Source organism: Ipomoea nil, unplaced genomic scaffold (assembly GCF_001879475.1).
Source record: "Ipomoea nil cultivar Tokyo-kokei standard unplaced genomic scaffold, Asagao_1.1 scaffold1043, whole genome shotgun sequence".
Classification (NCBI taxonomy): Eukaryota; Viridiplantae; Streptophyta; class Magnoliopsida; order Solanales; family Convolvulaceae; genus Ipomoea; species Ipomoea nil.
In genome coordinates this window covers 5,057,804-5,078,830 of record NW_017617471.1, presented here as the reverse complement: position 1 = coordinate 5,078,830, position 21,027 = coordinate 5,057,804, and the positions used below count along the sequence as shown (strand labels likewise).

Sequence of the window (21,027 nt, the reverse complement as noted above, 5' to 3'; positions counted from 1 at the left end):
CCTATAATATAATAAATGGTTTTTCCGTTTTGTGTTGCACACTCCTTTATTTATTTATAGGGAGCGGTATGCTTGTAATGAGAGTCTACGTGCAGAGAGAAACTTGAGACGCCGAAATGCTTACGCAACAATGGATCCTGCTAACGAAAAACGTCGCGGCAAAAGTACATTATGAAATCAGAGTAAATGTTATAATAATGAAAATAATAACTAAGCACATGGTCATACAATTATCTCAAACAGCAAACTGTGATTCCCCACGTGTAATAAAATATAAAATAATATGAATTATATACACACTCACACGCACACATTATTTTAAAAATACATTTCTTTTGTATATATTATTAGGGGAACAAAGCATCGTGCTACACTATATGCATTAAAACGATGTCGAGACTACAATGACGTTGCAATAAAACTTGCAAATCCAGAAACTGCAAAATTTTTTACAATTGCTAATATCCCTCCATCAATTGATCTGGTATATATATAATAGGTTTTACACAATAATTCAATATTTTATATTTAACATTAATATTCATTTTTTTACTCATGACAACTTGTAGATTAAACCTGCTTGGATAAAAGGGAAAATCAGCTTTAAGCATCGGATAAAAAACACATTGTACATTGGATGTAGTCATTGTATGAAAAAGGTTTACGTGGAAAGTGAAACAATTTAATTGCATGCATTGTGGTGAATTGAATGCAGTGGGAACACCACGGTAAGTAACAATTTTTATACACAATTTTTTTTTTCTTTTTTGTTAGAAGGAGGTCAGTATCAATTTAATCATTACACAAACATAATACAACAATGCTAATCTAAACATTCATAATAGGTATAAACTGGATGTGAAAATTACTGATGGAAGTGGATGCCTTGTTGCATCTGTGTTTAGGAAATGTGATGAACAACTATTACTCTTTACGAGCAAACAAGTTATGCAATTGGAACAACAGGTATTCATCCTTTACCACCCACAATCACTCATGTTTTATAGTAAATTAACCTATGACTAACTACATAAACATCTTGCAGGGTCAACAGCTACGATTTTAACATATCAATAACTACTTACAAGATGAAGAATATATAATACAATTGAGGTCTCAATCCTACACACAACAAGGCAAAAACATGATATCATATACCATAACATCATTGCATGATTCATTGTCATTCACTACCACGAGTAAACAACATGCAATAAACACACAACCAGCAAAAAGGAAACTCAACTTCACTAAAGATGGAAAAGAAGAAGACAATTCCGAGCCTCAACAAACATGCACTAAGAAAAATAAATTTTACTCTGCTCAAATTACTACTCTTTTCATTATAGATAGTCAGCTTTAGTTAGTGGTTTATTTGTTTTTACTTACTTTAATTCTATTTTAGCTATTTCAAATTTCTTTATCTTTTATTAAAATATATAAGCACTAAGATTATTTCTTTATCTTTTATTCATTTCGCATTTTTCTTTCTCTCATTATTATATGAATACTTTAACCAATTAAGGAACACTAATTTATAAATACACATTGGGCATTGGTCTAATCGCGCAAAGCGCGTGTCAAAACTAGTTATAATAATATAGTTAAATTGCTTCGTCTCTACATGGATATGTTTTTCTCATTCTTTTCCTTTTTAATTACTTAATTTTTAGAAGTGTTAAAGGAACATATGAAAATAATAATAACAATTGTTACATTGCTTCATAAACTTAGAAGGTATCACATTCCGCCAAAAACGAGAGAAAATATTATGTGATAGGTAAGTAACATTCCTTTATAATCTAACTTAGCATTAACCAAACATTCTTTTGACAATTACCATTTTAAACCTCCTAAAAAGTAATTGAGTAGAAAAAATATTTCCTCATTAGTTAGAAAAAAAAAAAAAAGAAAAAAAAAAGAGGCCTAATGCGTTGGATCGGACCATCATTATAATTTTGTTTTAATTATTGTTTTTGATTTATTCTTTTTAGTTAGTCAAGATCCTACTTTATTGGCATCCTAATTCCTAAGTTGTTTGATCCTATTTTCTGGTCGTTAGACACATATATAAAGTATCTAAGACAAGCTTTGTAAAGAGACAAGACATACTATCATATGCAATATTATTCTTCTAATATTTTCTTTCTACCTCATGTATGTTCTTAGGGTTGTTACAACATCAATTTCAACGTAACACATTTCTGTACTGCAACTTTATACCTCAATTATTCTACACAATGCAAAAACAATTTCAAATATGAAGCATTGATGCAAATTACATCATAGATCAGGGCTCACCTTACAACCTTGGTTCAAAATAACATGCAGATTGTATACATACAATTAAACATATTATGTACCCCCAATTAATCTTTTATATGGATGTAAATAATTTGAAGGTACATACCCTGTTTGGTAAAAAATTGGCCTATAGGCCAATTTTGGCCTATTTGACTACTATTAATTGTTTGATTTAGTTAAAATATCAATATAAATGTTTGGTTAATTAGCTTTTTGCAACTCCAAAATGCTAAAATTCAAAAAGCTACTCCAAACAACTTTTTCAATTAGCTTTTTGAAAAAAAGAATTATACCAAACAACTATTAACTAACAGTTAATTTACCAAACACTTTTCTACAATCGGCTAATGTTATCAACTATTTATACCCTCTAATTAACACAATCAGCTAACAGCTAACAGTTATCAGCTAACAGCCATTTTACCAAACAGGGCCAATATGTTAATTGTAATAGTTACATAATTTATTAACTAAAGATACATAATTTGGATAAAATAAATCATTTTCATGGTACAACTTGGCTCACAATATAACAATTGGAGCATTGATTCCCAAATCATTACATGATATATTTGTTTGGTTATTATAAATTTATAAGTATTGGCAATACCTTCTCTCTTTGTTTTAGTTTGTTATGTTGACAAGAAGGTAAGTATGTGCAGATTGCAGCTCTTATCTATAATTTGCACCCCCAAAAAAAATCCAAATATTCTCAGGCACGTTTTTCACGTGTTCCATGTTTCCAGGTTTATATTAATGCCCCATTGACATCGCTTTGAGATTTAAATGTAGTGATATGGTCTGCTTCTTTTTTGGATTTTTTTTTTTTTTTCATTCAAAAGTGATGTGAGCTATGTTGCATATATATATATATATATATATATATATATTTCATTCACAAGTCATTTCCTGCTTTCTAAACGGACCCTTAATTAAAAGTTCTCAAAAAAGTTAGACTAGATTCTTAATTAATCAAGAATGCAGAAACACATATTCGGTTAAATTTAAAATTCGAAGTAACAGTTTCTAGCCTTTTTTTTTTTAAATAAAATAAAATAAATCTAGCCCAAATTTGAAAAAAAAAAAGAAGAAGAAGAAGAAGAAGAAAAGATATGCATTTTCTAGGTCGGAAACAATATGTAGTAATTAAGTTGAATTATAAAGTCTAAAGGAAACTGTAGGACTTTTATTAGAAATACTAGTTGAATCTTGAATGTTATATATGCTAATTGCATATTTAAATATAAGAATGTACAGTCTAATTATATAATTAAAATTATGTATTACGTTAAATTTTACCAAAAAATCGAGATAGGGAATCCTGATTACTAAAAAATCTCCACGCGAACAGGGATCCCTTAGAAAACGGAGAATTGAAATTGAATTTGGGGACAGGGACGGGGACCCTATTCCATGCCCCACCCTATCCCGTTATCATCCCTAATAACTTTAACAATAACATTATATATGATTTTTAAATTTTTTTTTAAATTGAAAATCAAAAATAAAAATTAGAAATGTATATATAAACAAATGAAGAATGTCTTCATCTCCCCAGGAGATTGGGAGACAAAGCTTTCACCATGGTTTTCATTTTTATTTTTATTTTTATTTTTTATTTAAAGGATGATAAAAATATAATTAAAAATAAAAAGTGTTAGTACATGGTAATATAAGATAATATGAGATAAGGGAGGGAATAATATTTATAAGAGAACAAAAAAAAAATTGATGTGACTACTATATGACATTCTCTTAGAATGTCAAATAGTGTGAACCAATACAATATTTTTTTTTATTAATTTTATATAACGTGAATCAAATACTTCTAAAAGGAAGAAGAGTATATTACTTTTAGAAAAGAAAAATAGAAGAAATTATTATTATTATTATTACTGTATTAATTTTTTAATACAAATAAAAAAGGAGAATACTCATAAATCTGGACACTATATTCTCCTTTAAACATTATTATTGTGGTCAAGAATACCAAGCTCTTCTTCTCTAAGGATGCTTAAAATAGCTCCTAATGGTTTACTGAGCTACTTTAGGCATCTCTGATGTTGAAGCGCTTATTTTGCCATCTTATATGCGGTAACATTTATTTTAATTTGATGGACAAATAAATTACTATATTAATTTATGTATCGTGCATGGATAGTAGAGTAGTAAATAACATATTATATATTTTTTTTTATATTATAAGGAAGGGGGATACCCTACATATACACACTATTGTCTCAATTAAGGTTCGAACCTTACACCTCCCACTTAGGTGAGCAATCCAATACCAGTGGACTACAAACCACTTGGTAAATAACATATTATATTAAGATTCCAAATTTAATGCACAAATAGAAAGAGACACCCCAACCATTGAAATTTTGAGTGTTAAAAGTTATAGTATACATAAGATAAGAAACACATGAAAATTACATAATTAAACAATTAGTACAATAAGATTCCTCTTCGAATATGTAAAAGGTTTATACTTCTAAAATAAAGGAAGCAAAGTCCCAAAAAAAAAATATTATAAATTTGGTATCAACATAATAGCCAACAAATCACACATAATACAAATCATATTCAAAAGATCATGTGTGACGTACTAAAATGACATCTAAAATAAAATATATTTAGAAGTGACTCATAATAATTATATTTTGTACTTGGTAGTACCTCCAACTCAACAAAATAAATAAATAAAAACAAAGAGTATGTTAAGGGATGACATTGATAAACTATTTTCCTATACTCCCTAGGCACAACTATAATCTTCAAAATAATATTAATAAATATAATCTATATATATATAAAAGTAAAATCCTCATATGTAATTTTCCCGCTCAAACTTTTATAGTCAAATTAATGAAATATTTTATTGGTCAAATTAATAAAACTTATTTGGTAAGCAAATGTAAAATGGAAATGTTATAAAAGCTATTAATTGGTAATATTATGCAATACCAATATACCATTGTGAAATCCAGTCAATATAAATTGAAAAAAGGAAACTGATATTATTAATTGATTGAAAATATAAAAGGATTCTAATGAAAAAAGGAAACAGAAATTAGGCAAATTGATTGAAAATATAAAAAGAAATTAATTCTCACATTCTCTATCTCTACCTATAAATACAATGGATTAGTGACTAGAAAAATTATAACTCTTCCTTTTTGTACTGGGGTGAGTTATGTATTGCGTCTTTCATTTTCCAATGGCATAATTCTTAATTTATGTTCTTATTTCTTTTCTGCATCTTTTGCAAATATTGCAGGATATAAATATAGAGACAATTGAAATGGTTCTGAACAACTATTTACATGCATTAAGGAGAGTTGATGACTTCCAACACCACGTGTGCCCACGTTGTAGAAGGTACGCACAATAACTGGATAAACTACAATGATGTTAAGCATTGGCAATTACAACGAATTTATAAATTTACATGTAATATGCATTATTATTATATAATAGTTGAAACTACATTTATTTTTTAAAATTATTTCTCTTTTATTTTTTTATATATTTATTTTAAAAATAATATAATTGTCTAATTGTTGTAGCAGGAAGTCACAACGAAATTGTTGGTAGTCAACTTCATCCTACACTCATTTGGAATAGAATCAATGTTGGAGTGCTCCGTGTTGTTCATCTTCCAGAGGCAAGAGGTTTTGAAACAATAAACTCTATATAGTGTGTAGTCCATGATAAAGAGGTGTTTTTTTTTTTCCTACAAATTCATGGTACTTTTCTACATATGCATATTCTTTGAAAGAATGTGATTCAAATAATGATGGATATGTTAATAGCTCTAAAGATTGTATAGTTATTCCAACATTCAACTTCACTTATAATTTTATATTTTGTTATTGTTATGTAACAGGCATTTCTCACTTCTCAATAAGATCAAATATGTTTTTGGTTTTGAGAATTTTGGGTAATATTTACCTTAATTTACTACTACTCTGCACTATTCTTTGAAATTTTCGAAATAAAATCACACAAATTTTTATAAATCATTTACGAAATAGAATCAAATTTACGGATGTGGTTACATTTTTGCTAATTTTTTGTTAAGAGTTTTCCAATTTGTATAATTTAACAATTTAATCATTTTTAATTTATATATAACTTAATAAAGCTTATTCTATAACCAAGTATTTTGTAATATTTACAGTGTGTATATATATGTGTGTGTGTGTGACCTCAAGATCAAAAGAAATTATAAAACAATTTATGTATAAAATTTTTCGCTCCTTATAATAAAATAATTCAATAAAGGTTTATATATAAGAAAATTACCCATAATATTTACCTTTTAAGTATAATTTATCAATTTAATTACTTTTTATTTGATAAAGATTATTTTCTAACCAAACAATTGGTAATATTTACGATTTATTGAACCAACCTTCATATTTCCGGTCAAATGAGTACACAAGACGAAATATGTTCATTGTGCTAAATCTTAATATTAATTGAGTTGCCAAATTGTATATTGCATAAGAATTATTCATACCATAATATGAATTGTAACCAATTTAATAAATCAAAATATTAACAAGTATGTATGGTAATATTATTTCATATGAACGTGTGTGTGTGTATATATATATATATATATATATATATATATATATATATATATATATAAAGTAAAATCATCCTACATCATTTTCACGTCCAAACTCGTGTACTAAATTAATTAAATATTTTTTATTTTTAGTCAAATAATTAATAAATCTTATTTGGCAAGCATATGTTTAATGTAAATTAATTAAAATGTATTAATTGGTAATATTGCATAATTATGGTATTGTAAATGTATTAATTGCTAATCAATTTATAGTAACGTGAATATTATTTATGGGAATAACAGATGAAACATGGATTTGGAAAACGAAAGTGAAATTATGCAAATTGAAAAAGGAAACGTATGTTATTAATGGACTGAAAATTATAAAAATCCCTAATGGACTGAAAATTATAAAAATCCCTAATTGACTGAATAGAAAAGGAAATGGAAAATGAAACTTATATTATTAATTTATAATTCTCACATTCTCTACCTATAAATTGGTGACAAAAAATGGAGAGATTTTTTTTTTTTAATCAGAAATTTCAGTTGCTATGTTTTTTCGGATACAAATTTATAATTATAAATTTATATTAATAAATAATTATTTAAGACAAGTATAATTTATTTTATATTGTGGACACATTATTTTTAATAATTTTGGTTTAATAATATTATACCTTAATTATAAAAATTATACCTGATAATCTTAGTATTAAATGTCATACAATAATTACCATAAATAATGTTTAACAATTGACAAATTCTATTAGGCAATAAAAATTACTATTATAAAATCTTTTGTAATATGGACACATTATTTTTAATTATTTCGATTTAATAATATTATATCTTATTTATAAAAATTTGAAGTAATACATTTAGTACTATTGAATATTGATTGACTAAAAATTATCTTAATTATTAAGGTAATTAATAGGTATTTAGCTTTAAAAAAATTCAAATATATTAATTATACATAGTAGTATGAAAGCAATTAGTAGGACAGTTATATTATGTAATCTAATTAATAATTTACTTTTTAAAATTATATCCTCTTTTCAATAATTATATATATACTTAATGTATAATATTATTGGCATAAAATAAATTATACTTACATTAATGTATAATTAATTTTTAATATTAATGGTAATTATTCTAATAATTTTCTTTCCTTCTTTCGTGTAATTATTATGATAATTTTATGGTAATGTGTTTAAATATTGGAAGAGAACAAATATTAGAATTAATATAATTAATGAAATTATTTTGGTAATTGCCACAATATTTATTAATTATAATTAATATAATTATTGAAACTAAAAAATATAATATTTCTTCCCTAAAAATATTTGTGACAATTTCATTAAGTTATAATTAATAAAATATGAAATATAATTAAAGAAATGAAAGTATAAAATTAACAAAACATGAATATTTATAATTTTACATACAATTATACACTATAATAATCATACAATATTTAAATGCTACATTTTAAATTTCTAAATGTAATTTTTTAATTATAAATCTATCAATATAAATTATAATTATTGAAATTATATTATAGAATTTTTCTATATACATATTAATAAATATTATGTGTATATACAATGTATTATACAATCATATAAGGACATGCGTCCGATTAGAGTTTAAATTTATTCATACAAAATTTAGAATTTACATTTTTTTATTGATTTCGAAGTACAATTCTCTTAGTTAGTATTCATATTTTTAGAATTATAATATATATGAAATACAATTAGGAATAAATAAACTTAATTATGTGAATTTTTCAATAAATTTATCTAAATATGTACATGATTAGAGATTATATTAAACATACAAAATTTAAATTTAAATTTTGTATGTTATGAAAATATATACTTGACCAAATATATAAAAATCCAACTATATTATTATATTGTACATTATAATATATTTTCATTGTTTTCTATTTTTAATTTTAAATTCATAAAAAAAAAAAAAAAAATCCGTGCAACGCACGGGTAAAACACAATCGTTATACCCTGCACCACGACGCGCGCAGCACTGTGCATCTCGCGCCTCCCAAAACGACGTTGTTTTGGGAGGCGCGGAAGGGGGTTGACGTTATTATGTGTATTTGTTTATATCATTATGTGTATTTATTTATACAATTATGTGTATTTTTTTATACAGTTATGTATTGCATCAGGACGCACGATGCAATGCGCACCCTGGTGCATGATATAAATTGCCGGTAAAACACTATATTTTTAAAAATACAATTTGATAAATATCATAAATTAATTAGTACAATATCATTTCTGTTTATAATAATTAAAGAAAAAATAAATAATTCAAATATGTGAACCAATGATTTCAAAATAAAATTAATATATAGTTACAAATAAATATAGCATTATTAGATGTACTTTAATTAGTTTTAATTTTCTTAATGAAATGACTTTTCTTTATCAATTTTTTATGGTAGACTAAGGGAGTGTGTGGGCTGCTGGAAAATATTTTAAAAATAAAAATACTTACTATTAAAAAATAATTTTAAAATATGTTTTAACCCCTCATAACATGTGTAAATCTTATATTTTTTTAAAAATACAATTTGATAAATATCATAAATTAATTAGTATAGTATCATTTTTGTTTATAATAATTAACGAAAAAATAAATAATTCAAATATGTGAACCAATGATTTCAAAATGAAATTAATATACAGTTACAAATAAATATAGCATGATTAGATTTAATTTAATTAGTTTTAATTTTCTTAATGAAATGACTTTTCTTTATCCATAGTGTTTGGATTGCTGGAAAATCTATAATCTATAATATAATTAAAAACAAAATTCTATTTACTTGATTTCCCGCTCAAACAATAGTAAATAGTAAAGGTAAATTAAAAAACGAACAGAAATATTTCACAATAATTCTCTACATCATCATCAATTAAAAATGGAACAGAAATGAGGTAAATTGGAAAATAAATGAATATTAATAATTGACTGAAAATTAAAAATGAAAAAAAGAAACAGAAATTAGGTTAAGTGGAAAAGAAATGAATATTAATAATTAACTGAAAATTAAAAATGATCCATAATTGACTAAAATTGAAAAGAAAATTGTCAAATTATTGCATTTTAATTTTCACAATAATATTACATAGTAGAATAAATCAAAACACAATTATATCATAAATCTTTCACAATTTTAAGCAATGGAACAGAAATTAAAAATGGAACGAAAATATTTCAATAATAATATTCTACATCATCAAGTAAAAGTAAATAAAAAATGAAAAGGAAATATTTCAATAATAATATTCTACACCATCAATAGTAAAGACATATTTTAAACAATAGTAAAGGTAAACTAAAAATGGAACGGAAATATTTCAATAAAAATATTCTACATCATCAATTAAAAATGGTTCGGATAGGTAAAAATATCACTGCATCTGATATTCTAATTGACCAATTGACTGAGAATAAAAAGAATAATTGCCTGAAAATGAATCTGATATTACTAATTGACTGAAATTATAAAAGGAAATGAATATTAATAATTGACTACAAATCAAAAATGATCCATAATTGAAATGAAAAAATAAATTGACAGATCATTGCATTTTAATTAAAAAATGAAACAGAAATTAAAAATTTGACGGAAATATTTCAATAATAATATTCTACATCATCAATAGTAAATACATATTTTAAACAATAGTAAAAGTAAATTGAAAATACAAAGAAAATATTTCAATAAAAATATTCTACATCATCAATTAAAACTGGAACAGAAATTAGGTAAAAATATCAATACATCTAATATTCTAATTGACTAATTGACTAAAAATAAAAAAGAATAATTGGCTGAAAATGAATTTGATATTACTAATTGACTGAAAATATAAAAGGATTACTAATTGACTGAAATTCTACCATTATATATTTTTACCCGAGTCACTCATCCTTTGGGACTAAAGGTGTTAGCTCTAGACGAAGATAGACAAGATTGTGTTGTTACTATCAATGTTGTCTACAAAGAGGTTTCAATAGTATGTAAATACAATCTGTGATATTATGTTTTTTTAAATGGCAAAATTGCTATATATCTAGACAAAAAATATATTTTCCATACAAATAAATTAGGATATCAATTCATTTTTATAACTGAGTTGCTAGAGAACGAGCACATTTGATTAATTTATAAAAGTACTGAACAATGATAAATAGAATCTCCAAAGTTACAACACTGCATGTTTACATTTACATATTAGCTATTAATTTGAGCAATTAATAACATAAAAACACATAAATGATCCAAACCATACTTTCAATTGCACTATATAATCTTTGATGTTCTAATTTAAATAATTATATATCGATCCAAATATTCTTAGTATATTACAACAAATTCATTCCGTGCATCGCACGGGCGCAAATACTAGTAACAAAAATAAAAAGAAAATCCCCAATCAATATAGTGAACCAAAAAAAAATAATAATAATAAAAATTCGTCCCTCTAGCTAACTTATATAGACATAGCATCCATCTTGATTAGGTGTATATCTTCCCCTCATTAATCTATAACTTTTTCTTTGGTGATCAGGAATCGTCACCACTACTCAATAATATATATGGAGTAAAATTTATTTATGGCTATGTTTGACAGAGCTTATAGCTTATACTTTCTTAATTAAATTTTTTTTCTTTTAATTTCTCTTTTATTTGTAACTTTCATTGCAATTATATTATTATTATTATTATTATTATTATTATTATTATTATTATTATTATTATTAGATGAAGGAGATTCACAACTACTTTATTATTATGAGATGCTAGATCATGATTATGCTAATAATTTTATTTCAAAATGTTAATTTTTTTTTTTGAAGACAAAATGTTAAATTTTAATATGTAAACAAACTAATTTAAATTTTATGAAGATGTCATTTTTTGTCTTTTTACATTTATCAGCTTATCAGAAAACTAATTTTACCAAACACTTTAAAGCATTACAGCTAGCTTAACAACTCTTCAATTTTCAGCTCTTAGCTTATAACTTTTCAGCTTTCAGCTTTTTTTTTTTTAAGCTTTCAGTTACCTTTTCAACTAGGTTTATCAAACATACCTGTAAACTATATAAAAGAGATTAGCCATATTAAAAAGACCCAGTACAATTAAAAAAGTGTTAAAAGAAATTCGTGGTATTTAAGTACAAAAATCATGTTGTACTCACTTACTCACTTAGCCACCCTTTTGAGCATTAATCTATAAATTTGGGCCAATGGAATGTTGTTTTTGGTTCCAAGTCATATACTCTGCTCATTTATTAACTCTATATATGCAACTTGCAATTTTATATTTGCATCAATGCTAACTGTTTAGTTAACCTAGATTATTGGCCTGATTATATTTGATTATTAGTGCAGTATTCAAGAAATTTTTAAGATATCATCCGTCTTAATTTATGCAACTTGCTTCACCATAACCAATCAGGTTATGACCATTGTATTTGCCACCTAGGTTTTGTTGCAAGACAAATGAGATGGTAGGTCTAACAATTCTTAACCATTGACCTATCCAAATAATTAAATAGACCAGATCAGCTCTCACATTTTACGTGTAATCTTATTTCACTTAAGCCTTTCTTTGTGTGAATGCACACACATGTAGTTGCTATATTTATATTAATAAGTGAATACCCAACCAACAAATAAGCCGGCTTCTAATATTAGCAACGAATATATTTTCAATTCAAAACAAAACAAGAAACAAAAAATCCTACAATTTTTTTAAAGAATAAAGAAAAAGACAGGCAAATAATTAAATATATAACGAGTTAAGCATGGTGAGAACGTCTAGGCAAATGGGTTGTTGTTGGTGGTGCGTCAACTTTGATTTAGTTGATAAAACAAAACAAAATATCAAGCAAAAAATTAGTAATCAAATTCACTAATATTTTATTTTATGGATCTTCTTCGGTTTTACATCTAACTATATATTCTATTGACTTCTTTATTTACTAAGTTGTCCAACGCAAAATAACTTTTGCTTTTCAACAACTATGTGCCCTCATTCATATATAGGGTAATCTTAGTTTCTTAAGCATGCGAGATGGGAATCTAAGTAAAATACACTTTAATCAAATTTAATAATTTAATTTAATTTGACAACTCTTTAATTAATAAATTTCATTAATTAAAAATATATACATGTGTATATGGTTTTAATTTTTAAAATGCAAGTGTACTAAATTCAACTTTGATCTACAAAATACAGAAGTTATAAGATTTGATACTTTTCATTGTTTGACCTCAAAAATCTTAATTACCAACATAATGTTTTTTAATGTTCCAAAATACATCGTAAACAAAAAGAAGAAGATATTTTCTACCTAGAAACGATTTTTTGGGATATATTTTGGTAAGTTGGAATTTTATTTATTATTAACTTTACTGATTTGTACAATAACTTTTGCTTCCAAGTTTTATATATGTGCCAGATGGAATATAATCAATTAGAGATTGAGAATATCAGATGCAATCTTATTGTTTATCATCCAATATTCCAAGGCATATTACATACCAATGTAGAGTTCTGCTGGCCACACGTCAACTTTTTCCTTTATCATCATGACGACATCACCATTTATCAAAAACATTTCCTTTTATACTTGCCAATCCTCTCTTGATCGAATCTATTATACATAATTTTTTTTACTATAATTCACCTCTCACGTGCCCTTTGTAGATTATTAAACAAGAATAGAGTTGACGTAGTGCATACCCTTAAATAGTAACAATGAATTTTCCTCCTCAGTAGGACTGATCCGTAAAAAATAGATTAGAGGCAATATCTAATAGTTCATGACGAGCAAATTAAATACCAATTTTGATCTCACCAGTATTAGCAAAATGACAGTTTTAGTCCACATGTTTAATTCCTACCAATTTTCATCCACAACTATTCTTTTAGTACCAATTTTCATCCATGACTATTATTTTAGTACCAAAATTCATCACGTTGGTCACCAATTTGTTTAAAACATGCTAAAATTTGAAAATTTTAAAGGTAATTTTGTCATTTTCAAATTAAGATCTCAATTTGAGCATAGATAAAAGGATTTAAGCCCTAAGATCGATCTCAATTCGCAGTTCTCTTCCTCAAATTAATGTAGTATGAGGATGAGAGTTGCGAATTTGGATCGATCTTAGCTCTTAAATCTCTTTAATCATGCTCAAATTGAGATCTTAAGTCGAAAAGGACAAAAATACCTATAAAATTTTTAAATTTCGGTATGTCTTAAACGAATGAGTGATCGATGTGATGAATTTTGGTACTAAAATAATAGTCGTGGATGAAAATTGGTACTAAAACAATAGTTATGGATACAAATTGGTAGAAATTAAACATGTGGATCAAAACTATCATTTTGTTAATACTCGTGGGACTAAAATTGGTATTTGCTCGTTCATGACGTAGTAAATACGAGTATTCGACCAATCTGGCGAACGGGCGGTCTAGCATCACTCATTGGTCACCCCCTCCTCATAACGTTCTTAAGTGCAATGTTGATGATGCCGTTTTCGTTAATGGCGCGGGATATGGAGCGGTGATTCGGGACCATCTCGGCAGCTTTGTTGCGGCTCGTAGCGGACGAATTACTTGCACTCGGGAACCGCTTATGGCCGAAGTCCTTGCGGTGTATGAAGCTCTCAAGTGGTTAGCGGGGATGCATCATAGTCGTATTATCTTAGAATCCGATTGTTTATCTTTTTGTAATGCTTTCAATTCATGTACATTAGATTTTTCTTATGAGGGTATGATCTTTAAGCAATGTTTGTCAATTGCTAGGGACATAGGAGACGTTAGAGTCCTTCATGTCAGGAGATTAGCGAACCATGTGGCTCATGAACTTGCTCGGACAACTGATTCTTCGTCTGGCTCTAAGTCGTGGGCTGTTATCCCACCTACTTGTATTGCAGGCTCGTTAGCTGTTTAATGAAAGTCGTTCAGTTTGGTTTCAAAAAAAAAAAAAATACGAGTATTATTTGTAGACTTTAATAGTGTAATTATTTATTATTATAAAATCGTAAACATTATATTGATGAAATAAAATCTGAGCAGAAAACGAGTAAAGTTTTGACTCATGGACTCCCACTTTCATGGGCGTGGATCATTACTATATTTTATACAAATCCAGCTTGGATTGGGCACCACATGATTCATGGTGGATGAGGAGAATAATATTTACATGCAATTATTTTATTATTATAATTATTACATATTTAAGAAGTATATAATTACACTGGTAATGCATGACTACTGAATTATTTTAGCTAGTAAATTACCAAATTAAGAATATGAGTTTAGCTATTGAATATACTTATATACCCAAGAATGGTATAAATCTCTTGGTTTGAGTGTCAACAATACAGTTGTACAGGCTGTATAATTAATGCATTTTGTCTCGCGCAGTCCAATCTAGTTTTTCCGCCCCATTCCAAGCTTTATTTGACTATTCCTATTGCCAACAGCCAACCAATAATCAAATGTCTGTATCTTTGATTTACTAGAAAATTTTCAATTTGAAAGGTGTATTTTAGATGAGCTCACTTTGTAATCATAATTAACAAAGAATTATAAGAAGAAAAATAAATTTAGATTATTTATAGCTATCCAAGTGTGTGTGAGGCTAATATGAGTGTGTGTGAAATCCAATAAAATTTTCATAAAACAAATTACTTAGTCATTTTATTCAAAATTAAACACTCACAACCCGTTTGATCAGAAGAAATTAGAATTTCACTTTCACTTAATTTCGAAGGCAAGCAAATTCCTTTGTTTGGTGAGAATGAATTGCGATTCCCTAAAATAACCATTAGGTGTGTGTGTATATATATATATATATATATATATATATATATATATATATATATATATATATATATATATATATATATATATATATATATATATATATATATATATCCAGCCAAGTAGCAGATACAATGAATAATTTAAACAAAAACTTGGCCAAGTTGCTGAGTGACAGCAGAAATTCAAAAGGAAAGCATGGATCTGATTAGATCAACCAAAAAAAAAATGTCATCACATCCCATGCATCCACATAAACAGTACCTGGATTACAGATAGGTTAAATATTGTATAGTATAGTATAGTAAAACAGTGTTTAAGGAATCCCAGCTTGCAATTAAGGCTGCAAGCTACTTTTTTGGGTTTCCATGCTTGTCTGTCCAGATTGCCTTCCTGCGGATCTTAGGTGGACTTTACAAACCTTATTTGACTTTAAGAAGCTTCCAACTTCAATAAAGTTATGGCCTGGCTCAATAAATATAACACAACTTTTACATCGATTAATACATATATTATGACTTTAATAAGAATTCAAATGCATCCGCCTATTTTTTAAGATTTCTTTAGATAGCGAATAATAAATTGACCATATTTACTATAAAGTAAATTCGTTTTGATTTGTATCAAAGGGGTAGTCGAGTGGGTGAAGCATAATTCACATATTAAAATGCCTCAAATTTGATTCTTGTCAATACTTTTCTGGTCGAGCTCGTCCACAGGACCTTATATATTAGTATAGTTCAGTTCTCTTGTGTGATTTGTGAGCTATTATATAAGAGTAGATTTCTCTCCTTATTCCAACCACATATCTATTTGAAAAAGAAAAAAATCTTTTTGAAATGACTAACACAAATTTACTTATTTCTTTTTGTTAATTTGGTCTACAACCACATATCTTTTTTTTTTTTTTTTTTAGATCAGAATGGGAGGGGGACACCCGTATACACACCACTACATATATCTAATTATGATCCATATATTCAATAACTTTTTTTTTTTTGAAAATAATAAGTGGTAATTTCATTAGAAGAAAGCTGCAATAATATCAGGTGGGAATAGACCCCAATACATAGCAGTTGGATGCTGGAAAGCTGTAAATGCAAAAATATGTGCTAAATAATTGTCCGATCTAGAAATAAATTGAAATGAACAGAAATCAAACCAAGATATAATTGCTCTGCAGCTATCAGTAGCATAGCCGATGTAGGATCGAACGTACTGTAGATGGTGGTGAAGTAAGATACCGATGAAATGTCAGGCAATCCATGTATAGCTCTATAGACCGCTCACCCCGATCTTTTAACCATGATATGGCTTCCTTGCATGCAAACACCTCGGCCATAAGTGGTGAGAAACAATCTGGGAGAGGTGCGCGGAATGCTGCAACATATCCCCCATTCATATCGAGAAGGACTGCTCCTACCGTAGCTTTGCCCGTCTCGTGGAGGAATCCGGCGTCGACGCGGAAAATTCTCCGTGGCAGTAGGGCGTCCGTAACAACAAGTGCAGCCGGTTGTCTGTGAGGCGGTGGCGGTGTCTCGGCTGCACCAGGCTGTTCGTGAGGCAGTGGCGGTGTCTCGGCCGCACCAGGCTAACTATATGGATCATATATATATATATAGTGGTGGGGGCGGTGGTTATATATTCAATAACTTAATTACCTATATATGTAGAAAATATTGTTAATGCCCGTATGGGCTTAACTCAATGATTTTAGTGGGTAGTATTTGAGAGATTTGGGAGAGGAGACCAAGGTTCAAACCTTGGCAGCCACAGTGTGTAGATTCCTTGTCAATTAATACATATATTACTCTCTCATGAGTGTTGCTATTTATATTCATCTCTTTATGACTTTTATGTGGACATAGTCAAATGTTATTTCGTATGCTCTAACTCTTATACCAATACAAAGTATACATTTCTCATAATAAGACTGTGCAGTGTGCATTAATTATTTGTTATACATTATGTTCAACATTGATGTGATGGTACTTTTGGTTGTTTAGGACGGTGAATTAATAATAGGAGCATCCATTAATAGACTTTTGACAATGTCTTCTTTTGGTTGATTCAGCCATCTTAAACCTGTCAGCTGTGCAACTAGTCAACAACCTGCGATATGATGTTACCTAAATCGGACGATTCATTAATAATGATGTCTGGGACTGGTGGTTTGAAATCACAGAATTTGGGCATATATATCAAACACTCGGGACGCATGATTCCACAAAAGCTGGAGGGTGCGTGGTTACAGTTATTCACTTTTACTCCGTAGTATATATGTGTATATATACACATTCGTGCAGTATAAAATTGAATATGATGGATAAATTACGTATACAACTTATATGTGAAAAATTATATAAGGTAAAAAATTTGTTCGTGAGACAGGTCGGGTGAAGATGAAATTATATGAGAATTATATTTTACATTTTGATGTAAAATATTACTTTTTTCATCCAAATTATTATGTTTTTCCTATTACATTTGTACTCAAGAGTATTACGTTTTCTAAAAAACACTTTATTCCTCATTAGTATTACTACATTCGCATATTGACCCGGTCCGTCGTCTCACGGATAAGGATCAGTGAGACGGTCACACACAAGTGTGACCCATCATATCATAGAAACATATAGGGCAACCTCAACCAAGTTGGTTAATTTGTTGACTTAGTAATCACAAAGTTTCAAGTTAATTGATGGTTTCTGAAAAATAAGGGGAAAAATGATGGTGTTCTTTAACCACCTTAATTTTTATTACTAAAATATTAATAAGATCAACCCTCACCCTTTATAGGACTACCACCATATTGGTGAGGACGAATCACAACCGCTCATTAAAATTAATATACCCATTTTCCCCTTATTTTTCAATCACCTTCAACTGACGATATACCTAAAAGGATGGATCAGATTAGTAGTGACTTTTTACTTGTAAGCTTATTCTTTCACACACACACATACATACTACTATCAATATTGTAAATAATGATGTGTTTTTCCTGATCTTGTTTTTGGTATGTTTATAATTATTATCTTTGATTATATTTCACCATATATAACGGTAGTTAGAGTTTTAGGAGCGAAGGAGAAAAGGGAAATCCAGCAGAATTGTGTTGTGTTTGGCCTGGGTGAAATGTGAAGGGAAATTGCTGAGGAAGTTGCCTTCCTTCAATTCAAATAAAGATTCTCATAGGAACCATTATATTATTTACCTCACCAAACACCATTTGCCTTCCACTGCAAATACTATATATATTTCTCTCATCTTCCTCTCTTCATTCTACCCATCTCTCTCTCTCTCTCTCTCTCTGCTTTCTCCCTCTATCTATACATACACAAGAAACGTTATCTGATCTCTCTCTCTCTCTCTCTCTCTCTCTCAGTATAATTATTTCATACCTGTTCTCAGACAAAATGCCGGCTGCTCAAGTGATGTCTGAGAATGTATTTGCTGCCGGGGTTTGTCCCTTACCCAAAGAAATCACTTCGCCCGCCTTCACTAAAAGGTATGTATAGTAGTGCTTCTTCCTTTTTGTTTTTAATCATTAATGCATTTCTTTAGTCACGAGAAAGCCCACAGTCCCTATTTGAGAGTATGTAATTAAACCCTGTTTGAATCAAAACTGCTAATCAGCTAATTAGCTCAAACTCAGAAGGTCAATATATCACTTTATCCAGTCAATAGTGTGACAAATTTGGACGGGATTGACCTAACATTAGGTGATTAACGTTTGGTGCTATTTTTTTTGGTACAGATTAGAAGGGAAGGTTGCAATTATAACGGGTGGAGCTAGAGGGATTGGGGAGGCGACGGTGAGGCTGTTCGCCATGCACGGCGCCAAAGTGGTGATAGCCGACGTGGAGGACGTGCTGGGCAAGGCGCTGGCGGAGGCGCTGTCACCGTCGGTCACCTACGTCCGGTGCGACGTCAGCTCCGAGGAAGACGTGGAGCGCCTAATCGAATCCACGGTGTCGAGGCACGGCGGCCTGGACATCCTGTTCAGCAACGCCGGCGTGCTGGGAAACCAGTCGAAGCGGAAGAGCATTCTTGATTTCGACGCGGCGGAGTTCGACAGAGTAATGAGCATCAACGTCCGGGGCGTGGCCCTGGGCATGAAGCACGCGGCGCGGGCCATGATCCCCCGCGGCGGCGGCTGCATCATCTCCACCTCCAGCGTGGCGGGGGTCATGGGCGGGATGGGCCCACACGCCTACACCGCCTCCAAGCACGCCATCGTCGGGCTAACCAAGAACGCCGCCTGCGAGCTCGGCCGGTACGGGATAAGGGTGAACTGCATATCCCCCTTCGGGGTGGCCACCTCCATGCTAATCAACGCATGGCGCCATTCCCCCGAAGAAGAGGAAGAGAACGAGATCAGCTTTGGGATGCCGCCATTGGAGAACGAAGTGGAGAAGATGGAGGAGTTCGTGAGAGGGCTGGGGAACTTGAAAGGCGCGACTCTAAAAGCTCGAGACATTGCAGAAGCAGCTCTTTACTTGGCAAGTGATGAATCTAGATATGTGAGTGGGCACAATCTTGTTGTGGATGGTGGGGTTACTACCTCCAGAAATTGTGTAGGATTGTAACCCGGCCCCAAACTCACATGACTTTTTTTTTTTAATTCTTATTTTTTTATTAAATCAATTGTAAAGATCCAGCATCGAATCTCTCTAGTGGAACAATATTGATATCATCCTTTATTAACTTAACAATAGTGCTCACAAACGGGTGGATACTGATTAATTACAATGTCTAACGGATTAAGTACAAGTGGGGAGTGCGAGCATAGTAGGATGATAGTTGAAAAGACACATGTTGACCATGCGACATGTCTTTCATGTATTTTTTTTTAAATGTCTTTCATGCACTTAACTGTCTTGTAGTGATTTGTTAGCTGTAAGATAGAGTGAGTTAAGTGTCTTTGCCTGATGGGATGTGTTGGCAACTTGACATGATCTGCCCATGCTCGGTAACTATTGTCCAGTCGCGTTCGGAATGAGTAACAATCTTCATATTCTCTTATTCCCAAAAAATGGGACTTCCAAACGATGCCCGATGTTCGGGACTAAGCTTATTACAGGCATAACAACTCATTAGTCCAATTTATGCAATTAGATTTGGATAGAAATCAAGAATAATATAAACTCCGTATTTCTTATCACTTATTATTTTGAACAGTTTATAAGTGGACTTACTGCTAATGAAACTTCTAAAAATCAACTGATCTCGTAATAAATGCCCA

General features: G+C 29.5%; 1 protein-coding gene across 1 annotated transcript; it reads left to right on the top strand.

The window, feature by feature from the left end:
• Nucleotides 1-19,081: 19,081 nt before the first annotated feature.
• Nucleotides 19,082-20,489, top strand: LOC109181318 (short-chain dehydrogenase reductase 2a). The gene is made up of 2 exons (XM_019331071.1): nucleotides 19,082-19,290; nucleotides 19,540-20,489. Exons 1-2 carry the CDS (start codon nucleotides 19,199-19,201, stop codon nucleotides 20,369-20,371), a joined length of 924 nt encoding a protein of 307 aa, XP_019186616.1. The 5' UTR covers nucleotides 19,082-19,198; the 3' UTR covers nucleotides 20,372-20,489.
• The last annotated feature ends 538 nt before the right edge of the window (nucleotides 20,490-21,027 follow it).

Excerpts from the sequence above, each read along its gene's own strand:
- LOC109181318 (XM_019331071.1), top strand. The coding sequence starts at position 19,199 with ATGCCGGCTGCTCAAGTGATGTCTGAGAATGTATTTGCTGCCGGGGTT. Across the intron at positions 19,291-19,539 it reads TCGCCCGCCTTCACTAAAAG|ATTAGAAGGGAAGGTTGCAA; the intron begins GTATGTATAGTA and ends TTTTTGGTACAG.